Genomic DNA, 10,256 nt, shown 5'->3' with positions numbered 1-10,256 from the left:
ATTTATTTTATGTTAGTCAATTTTTTTCTCAATAGTATAGTATACTCTCAAGAGTTACGCACTTTTTCCATAATAGGATCAAAAAGAGGTAAGTACTATTTTTTGCATGTTAAATCACCTCTAACTTCCTTCCTCCTTTTTTAAAGGTAAGAATATATTGTTGGTTCAACATCAAGATCCTTCAATGACGACAAGTAGGTGAGAATGGTGGTCCTAAGGCTTTCCTAGCATCCTTTGGATTGAGATGGATCCTCATTTCGGTAAGTTGTTTTATGTTCAATTAGATCGATCTAAACTTAATTTTCGCTAACAATCGGACACTCAAGGGCGTGCACAGAGGGGAGGAGGGGACACCTGTTGGCCCGTGCCCGAGCCTGAAGGGGACTCGTAAAAGTCATTTGTGGCGGGCTCCAAAATTTCTGTGCACGTCCCTACGTACCACTCAATGGATTAACTCGTTGTGTTTTTTCCACCCGCATCGAACGAACCATTTTTATAGATCGTAAGGCTAAATCTGAAAAAGTGACCCAAACTTTGAGAGGTGATAGAGTATGCCAATACCAGGGGTTGGCAAGTATTTTAAGTTGCGGTCAGGGTAGTTTTTCAAAATTTTTATGAATATCCATAACACCGGTATTCTACACTTACCATTAAAAACTTAAACCAGTCGCGCACAGTAGCAGATTTCAGGGGGGAGGAGGCCCGTGCCCCTCCCAAAGGGATAAAATTAATTTAGCTGTCCGATTAAATATTCTTAATTTTTTTTCTAAACAACACAAATCAAATTCTTTTAACTATCATTTAAAAAAATGAACAGCGTATTTGAAAAAAAAAATGATTCCGATTGGAGTAAGGATGTGTCGTTCATGAACGAACGGGTCAAAAAGAACGAATCTTTAAAAGGAACGGATCCGTTCGTTCACTTAAAAAAATGAACGACCGTTCTTTTGAACGGTGAGCAGTTTGGAACATTGTATTGAAGCACTTGTGATAAAATCGTATGTATATATATATATATATATATATATATATATATATATATATATATATATATATATATATATATATATATATATATATATATATATATATATATATATATATATATATATATATTAATTACATTCATCTTCAAACTTTTAACTCTAAATCAATCTCAAATTTAATTTTTTCTCAGTACAGCACAGAAATTCATTTCAAACCTTTTTACTTTCTGCTTTATTCATCATTTTTCTGTTTATTTGTGATTTTCCAATGCGCCCATTAGTAATGTTTTGAGTAACTTGTTTGTGCTACTAACAAAATGTTTGGACATTCCACTTCCTGTCCCATGCACGTGTTAAAATCCTTCTTACGCATTTTATGGCCAAAATTATTTCTAAAAATAACTTTTATCTCTTTTCTGGCGATTTTTTGTCTTCTATATACATCGGTTCCCAACCGGTGGTTCGCGAACCCCTTGGGATTCATAAGAGGTATAAAGGGGGTTCACGGAAATAAACAGTAATGGTGGAATTTCAAAATGTTTGTTAGATATAAAGTTTTAAGTTCAAGTTTTTTTTTTGTTTTTGTTTAACGTCCATTTGTTTTTTTCTTGCACATACGGTACACTTTAGAAGCAAATGTTAGCGTATTTGCTGGCCTATTTTGAAAATTTCAAGATCTAAGGCTGTTATTACAAGGAGTGGGTTTTCATTCAGCATGATTAATTTGAAGCAGTGCCGGAAAGGTTCGATTTTTGAATACTATGAAAGCGTACGAAATCCTTAGTTTCCTCAATAGCTTTTGATCGGAATATTGGATTAAATCTGATGGGAACATTTCATGGAGCATACTTAACCGTCTGAAACATTTGTAGTTAATTTTTGATGCTTAATTTCTTTGCCATTTGAGTGTGACGAAGAACTATCACTCTTCTGGTGTGAGGAAAATGCGTAGAAGTGCAATCGCGCTACTGTTTTTTGCTATAATGTTCAAGAAGAAATAGTTAAAACGCCAAACATACTTCAAGCGGTGTGAAAAAAAAGCATTTTACTTTTTAAAAAAAATCCCTGATCAATTCTTGTGACAGTGTGAGGTACACAGCAAAAAAAAGAAATAGAATTAGAGAGAACTCTTGTGTACTGAATTTGCGTGGTATGTAAAAAAGTAATTCATGAAATTTGTACAGAAATATTCTCTTGTAACAAGTGAACATAAAAATATTTTTGTTGGTCCAAATCACCTTTTTTGAAATAATTATTGTTAATTATAGGCGTTTTATTGTTTTCAAAAATAAAATCAGATGAAACAAAAATAACAATGCATTTTATTTTGCTCGTTTAGTATAAGGACAAGAAAATTCTTCAGCACTCAAACGATGAATAATGTACACAGTATACCTCTATCAAGCAATTAGACTTATAGTTCTTGTAAAGAAGATACAAATTCAGAGATCTATCTAATTTTACTGGTAGAAAAAAAATAATGTAATTAATGTAAGACAGCTTTCTGAATAGTATTTTTAAAGATTATTCTTAAATTGACTTTTGAATCAGTGTAGTACTGTTGTGTCAGAAAAGGACATTTTAAAATTTGTTTTCCTCTTTTGATAACATTTCTGCATGAAAAAGGATTTTCAACACATACAGAAATAAATATAGAAGCAAATTAAATGCTGAATCTAATGAGCGATTGCAACTGTCAGATATTTTGGTCAAACTTTAAGCTTCTTTATTCCACAACCATTCCACTTAGTTAAATTTAGTTGAGTTTGCTCTGCGTTAATTTTTCGAGATCGTTTCAGTTTGTGCTTTTGTATTTCGCAGTTATATTTTCGTTCTTTATTGCGTGTGAGGTTTCTGTTTCTTTTTTTTTTCTTTTCTTTTTGCTTGTTATTTAATGCACCGGCTGTTCGCCAACTTTTTTTGTAACTTGAAAGGGGTTCGCGAGGGAAAAAGGTTGGGAACCGCTGTTCTATAACATCCCTATCAACTACCATCTACTATATTGATTTGACTGAATTTTTAACTTGCTTGGTGACTTCCAAGTCGCTTATTTTACATTCAATATCCAGAGGTTTTGAATAAGAATAGTTACTGTCAATTTTTCCCCCCATTAAAAAAAAGTGTTACTTGTTTTCTGTTTTCATTGGTACTGTGGAATAATTTTGAAGCTCCCTAATATTTAGGAAATGAACGGATCCGTTCGTTCACCTAAAAAATGAACGACCGTTCTTTTGAACGGTGAGCAGTTTGGAACCTTGCATTGATGCATTTGTGATAAAATCGCTTCTTCTTTTTTTGAAATACATTCATCTTCACATTTTTAACTCATTAATCAATCTCAAATTTCTTTTTTCTCAGTGAGGTACAATATATTCAGTTTTAACCTGTTTTACTTTCTGCTTTATTCATAATTTTTCTTTAACATTTGGCAGTTCTTCATTTGCAATTTTTCCATGTATCCATTAGTAATGTTTTGTGTAACTTGGTCCTTCTCACACTTTCTGTCGCGAAAATTATTTCTAAAAGTACCTTTTTCACTTTTCTGGTGATCTTTTTGTCTTTTATAACACCCCTCCTATCAACTACCATCTATATTGATTTGACTTAATTTTTAACTTGCTTGGCGTATTCCAAGTCGCTTAATTTTAAAATTTCATTTTCATTATCCAGAGATTTTGAATAAGAATAGTTACTGTCTATTTTACTCCCCATTTAAAAAAGTTACTTTTTTTACTGTTTTCATTGGTACTGTGGAATAATTTTGAAGCTCCCTAATATTTAGGTGAGTTTTTTTTTTTTTTTTTTTTTTATTAAGTTATCCGATACTCCAGCTGAGCTACCGATATCTATGTTGTTACTTTTTTCGTTATACATGGTCCATTGGAAATACTATACGTATGTATATATGCAGTGCTGTAGCTGGAAAAATTTTATAACTTCATTTTTTGACACGCTGAAATTGAACCTGCAATTTCTGGAATGAAAAACGTATCTTACCATTCGGCAACTGAGAAATACCTTACAAAATGAACTATAATTGCTTTATACATCTAAACCTGAATAAAGATTTTTTTGATTTATTTTTCATAGGCATATCTTCTTACTTTTAGATAATTTTAGTTATTCTTCCTTCAAAGAATATTACTGATTTAATGAAACATATCGCTTGTACGTGAGTATGTCGTGCGGAGCGACTTTTTTAAATGAACGAAGTATAGGCCATATCACACGTAGCGAAATTCGTTCAACCTGACGATCAACTTCGGTTCGACTCAACCGCGAGAGCGAATTCCGACCGGAAAATCCCCGTGTGCTATGCTTTCCGAGGTTGAACGTATTCCATTCAACTTTTTATCTTCTCGGCAAAAAAGTTGGATCAACCTCAACTTTCAGCCAATCAGGAGGAAGCAATCCTCTGACCTGTTACGTCAAAATACAACATGGCCGCCTGTAACAACATCAACAGCGTGTGCAAGGAATGGAATAAACTGCTAGAATAACTTCAGGTGAGTTATTAGTACTATATTTTCGTCAAAAACAAATATAAAACGTAATATTTTATAAATCTCCACCTTATTATTGTGTTAAAAGGTTAATTTCTAGTTCAAAGTCGTCGTAAGAATTTCCTTGCCAAATTCGCCAATCTCGTAGTGTGCAATCTTGCCAAATCAATGAATGTTTATAAACAATCTGAAGCAAGAGCAACGGTAATGGGTCAATCCGTAGAAATCACCCAGGCCGTGTTGCTCGACATTTTTGATTTTCCTAATTTTTTTACTAGTTAATTCTCACTACTAGGTGAGTTCAAAAGTGTTAAAAGAAAATTTTTTAAGCTCATACTTTTTTTTAACCCACTACTTTAAGTTTGCTTAGTTGCCGTTTTTGGACCAAAAACAAGTTTTACGTAAATGCATCTAACTCGGTCAATTTTACAGTTATCAGGACAAAACAAAATCCATCACCAGAAGGATGCCCCAGATACGATTTGCTTGCAAAATATTATTTAAATGGTGAGAAAGGTGAAGAAAAAAAAATAACAATTACAAACTGAAAATTAGCATAAAATACGAGTTTTAGTGCAACAAAATTAGTAAAAGGAGGAGAGTCTCAGCTATATTTTTTTTCTTCTGTAGATATAATATAGGACTACTTGTTGTAGGAATTTTAAACTTAAGAACTTTGTCCTTTTTTTTATTTTTGCAAACTTTTTCAAAAATGGAAAAAAATCGAATTTTGACTAAGTTTAAAGTAAAATATCTCAAAAGGGACTAGTGAAAAATTATGAAATTGATACAGGTAACACCTTTTTTATGACATGAAAATATGATTACAATTTGATGACTGAGACTCAACTGGTACTAGAGTTATAGAGCATTAAAGTTGGCCAAATATTGCATTTTCGCAAAGTTTAAAGCAAATTATTTCAAGTGGAACCGAGTGAAAAACAATGAAATTGATACAGGTAGCAGGTAGCACCGTTTTATTATATGAACCTATGATGGCAATTTGGTGACTGAGATTCAACTGGTGTCAGAGTTATAGTGCATCAAAATTGGCCAAATATTGCATTACACATGCACAAAGTTAAATATTAATTCATAGATAAGCTTCACTTTCCAAACATTTAATAGAAACAAAAGTTCATCTTCTTTAGCAAATTAAATTCATGCAATAGAATTATGCACAAAAAATAAGCAAATGAATAAATGAAATAAATGTTTAGCTCCTTTGTCCTAAACATTTAAGTATATACACATCATAAATCAATTGTTATTAATAACAACACATTTTTTTTTTTTTTTTTGCTACAATTTATCATCTTTTACTTAAGTTTTCTTCTGTATATAAAATACCAGACACCCGGTTATCACATTCAGAGGCTGGAGGCAGATGTTATCGCTGAGATGACATCTGCCTCCAGCTCGGTTATTCGCTCTTCTGGACTGATGAGTTCCAATAAAAACGAAACTGTAGTCTCAAGATATGATAATCGGGCTGTCTGGTATAACATGTTTATTATTTAAAAACAGCACACACACCATGCCTATACTTTACGGAAATACATTGATTTTACATTTCATAAAAGCTAGGGGGTACTTTGCCTGTCCTCCTCCCTGTATAATATTCATGTTATATATACTTGTCTAATTTGTTTTCTTAATTTTAGATTATGTGAGAAAGAATTTCAAGTTATTGTTTACAGATGCAGTTATAGAGGTTGCAGTCAAAAACTGTTTGTTCCAGGGCGAAGTTAATTATTGTTGAACTTTGAAATGTAATTGAAATTATGTATTAATACATATGAGTGTGTGTGTGTGTGTGTATGGAATTTATTGTAAATAAAGTTTATGTATAAATTTCATGTGTCAGTTTCTCTAAAGAATACTAGAAAAAAATGAACTATTTTGTAATTTTTTTTTCTTTCTTGGTATATATTATAAATGATAATGTTCCTTCAGTATGCTTTGTAAAAACATCTATGAAGCATTGTTCTTCTCAGAGAACAAAAGTAAAACAACTCACAATTTCTTACTTAATTGAATGTACCTGCATGACTCAATTAAATCAATAGAACCATTTTAAGTCCAATTTTTCAAACTATGAAAAGTAGTACAAACCTGCCTAAATCAGTAGAAAAGTTGGTATTCTTGCGTTCTATGTAACTTGTAAACTATGCAATAAGTACTTTATACTCTTCACTATTTAAAAATTTAAGTTTTGATTTTTTTTAAAAGTAATAAATTTTATGTGCATGTGTTGGAAAGATAAAATAGAATGGGTCATGTACAGAGGTTTCATATGAAAACAGTAGCATGTATATATAAAAGTAGAAAATTTTGTTATTCCACTTTTTGTGCATTGCTAAAAAGATTTCTATTTTAACAACTAAACTTGGTGTACATTCAATAGCAAAATAATAATACTTAGACGAGGTTGGGTTTTTGCCAAAAAAAAAAAAAAAAAAAAACCTGTTTTTGAAATGACCTGTTAAAAACTCCAATACTGACATTGATAGTTTTTATAAACACATATGGTTTCCTGATGCTGAAAAATTATTTCACATTATATCATTAAAATTAATAGTTCAATTAATAAGTTTGATTAAAATTAATTGATAAATTTTCTTGTAAATTTGTTACACTGTAAAAGTAGTTGTGGATAACAGATACAGCTTGTTTTCAAAGTAGTTTTGTTTTAAACTTTTTAATAACTTAATTCATTTGTAACAATTAGATACAATTAATTTTATCAATCAAAAAGGCTTTCTGGGAAAGGATTTATGCAATGTCTCTTTTCTTTTGAGTAAAAATGAAACTAAGTTGATCAGAACTCAATACTTAAGTATAATAGTATCTAAATATTTTGAATGGTGATATTTACTTTTTTTATGTTATTAATTTTTTCTCTAATATAAATATTCTCTGTTTATAGAGGAACTAATAGTTGCTTGATACAACCAAAGACATAAGTGTCAAAAACTTAAATACCAACTCTAATAGCTTTTGTAGCGGTTATCTCTCAATTCAGGATGTCCCAGCAAAAGTATGATGGGAAAGTTTTAGACAAAACAATATACCCCTGTTCAGCATCAATAGAGAGGATATTCTCCAGTTTTGAATTGATCCATTCCAAACTTAGAAATAGACATGGTGTGCAAAAGGATTTGAAATTAGTATTTTATCACTGCATGGTTTGAGGAGAAAAGATTTAGAGTGGGAATAAATGTAAATGTTGACTAAAGATCCAAGTTTTATTAAAGTTTGAAAATTAAACTAGACAAATGTATGCATTGCCTTTCACTTTCAGCTTTAAAAAAAATTAAGGAATAAATAGTCATTATTATTGTTACTATTCAATATACTGCTATTTCCATTACTTGTTATCCTATACTAATAGTAGCTCTTTTATTCATCTCTCTCATTCTACAGACAAGCAGCTTGTTGAATCAACATTCTGTTTGGGATTTTTTACTAAACATATATTTTTTTTTAATCCAAAAGAGTCGAAAAGTTTCCTCTAGTGTATGAAATCAAAATACTTTAAACTGAGAATCATTTGTTGTAGCAATTTCATACTAAATACAACTTTTTTAGTCAGGTTTTGGGCAGATAAGTGTTTAAAAGTAATAACTCAGAAATGTCCATTTACTTGATTTATAACTGCTGTTATTAAATTTTGTCACATATTTTAAAGTGGTAGACAAGTTTACTGGTTTAAAAATCACAGCTTTTACATAATTAGACAAGTTATTTATAAATATCGACTCTTACTCAGGTCCAGATCTACATGCCCGCAGTTGGGGAGTCAGGGCAACGACCCAAGAAATTGGAAAACTTTTTAGATAAACGAATACACTTAAACCTTCAACGTTGCAAACACATTTGGGAATTTCTGTAAAGTATCATTATAATTAAAAGATTTTATTTGGGAAAATCAGCAAATGTGAAATAAATACATAGAATTACCTTAATATGAGCCACGAAAATGTCCGTTTCAAATAAAATTATTAAAAAAAAACCTTTAAATATATTATGAAAAGCAGCAAGACTAATCAAAGTGTAAAAAACGTAATAGTTACATAAGAGTTACCAACCTTTGCAAAAAAAAAAAAAAAAAAAAACTTGCTATTAGACCCAGAAAGATGGATAAAACAAAATTTTTTATTGTAAAAAGTTTCTTATGGTCCATTGATTTTGTAATGAACTTATACGTAAAATGAGAGGAAAAAAATCAGGAGTTAAGAATTTCAAACTCCCTCAAAAACAAAATAAGTCAAAAAAAAAAAAACTTTGTCTGATAATTAAAATAGCCGTTTAAAACATAAACAAATAATAATATTGAATTTAAAAAAAATAGTGAAGAAAAGCTTCCATGTTTTTATTCAATTCTTATCGGGGGAGGGGGGATCAAAACTTACAGATCCAGGCCTGCTTTTACTCATTGTTATTAGGTAAAAGGGCTGTTATCGCTGTATTGAGCTAGTAAAATTAACATGTTTATAAATCACTTTTTCATAATTTCGAATGATTGCAACTTTCAAAACTGAAATTTATTTACAGTTTTGAAATAAATTGAGAAAAAAAACCCCATTAAATCCAAAAAACATCGCTCAGAGTACATTGTGCTAAGTCGCCTAAAGTGGTAGACAGAAGCCCCGTTTAGGATCAACCCTTCGTTTGAGAGCCTGGAAACCCTGTTCAACTTCTCCAAGAGAAAGTTGAATGAAAGCTTGAAGTTGAACGGGTAGGTTGAGCGAATTTCGTTACGTGTGATATGGCCTTAAGTCAAATGAACGAGTTGAATGAACGGATCAGAAAAGTGAACGATCCTCTCATGCCTCTGATTATTGAAAAGAACGACATTGCATACCTCTAGATTGGAGTAATATTAGAGTCACACGCCAGTGTGAAATAATATATTTAACTGTCGTAATTCACTGACCTAGAATTCAAAGGTACATAAAATCGCTATTCGTTCAATAATACTTCTTTGATAGAATCGGTAATTAACAGTAAGGGAGTCTAAAAAACATTTTAAAAGAACTTTAACATAGGTATAAAAATTGAATGATGGTAAGCTTTTTTTTTCTTTGCTTTTACTCAATGGTGCCTGATTCAAAAACAATTTCTGTATCCACCCCTCTCACACAATTACTTAAAAAATACTAGAAAAAGTTATGAAAGATGTACTTTGAGGTATTATTGTCAACATAAAAATATTTATTAAATTTATTTGTGTGATTTACGCTTTCAAAACATTTTTGACTTTCCAGTTTTTGACCTTCCGCGCAAACATAATTTCCGCGTTTGGTGAAGTTTTAGCATCGGAAACTGAACAGTCAAATCTCAACTTACGCTAGGGATGTGACTCCCCATTTAGGTTGAAATTTCGCGTTGAGGAAAAGAGTATCTATACGATTTTTTTAATGAACATACCAATTATTTTAGACATTTGTAAACACCCCTCAAACTATTTTAACTTATTTCGTAACTTCATTTTGCAGAATATAAACGTAGAGAGCTGAAATTGTTAATTTACAAATCGTCACTCCGCATCTTTTTCATTCTTAAAATGAAGTTAAAACATTATTTCACATAAGCGGGCTGTTTTTCTCTCGTCTGACAACTAAAGAAACTTAAAATTTTTTGATATTCTTGAACAACTGAAAAGTGCGTCGAATATAATTACTGTGTCTACTCTACAGTACTATTGTAGTGCTGCATTTTATTATGGCTACATACTATACGTACTTTACTGTTTCATTTTATC

General features: G+C 31.0%; 1 protein-coding gene across 1 annotated transcript in view; it reads left to right on the top strand.

Annotated features, from left to right (window-relative positions):
* Positions 1 to 244: 244 nt before the first annotated feature.
* Positions 245 to 10,256, top strand: part of LOC129231017 (zinc finger protein GLI3-like) — an 89,310-nt gene continuing 79,298 nt past the window's right edge. Inside the window, exon 1 of the mRNA XM_054865263.1 lies at positions 245 to 260. Coding sequence (XP_054721238.1) covers positions 245 to 260 — 16 coding nt within the window. The remainder of the gene's footprint in view (positions 261 to 10,256) is intronic.

Source organism: Uloborus diversus, chromosome 10, assembly GCF_026930045.1.
Source record: "Uloborus diversus isolate 005 chromosome 10, Udiv.v.3.1, whole genome shotgun sequence".
In the NCBI taxonomy this organism is placed as follows: Eukaryota; Metazoa; Arthropoda; class Arachnida; order Araneae; family Uloboridae; genus Uloborus; species Uloborus diversus.
Note: the sequence above shows the minus strand (reverse complement) of the source record. Positions and strands in the feature narration are given on the sequence as shown.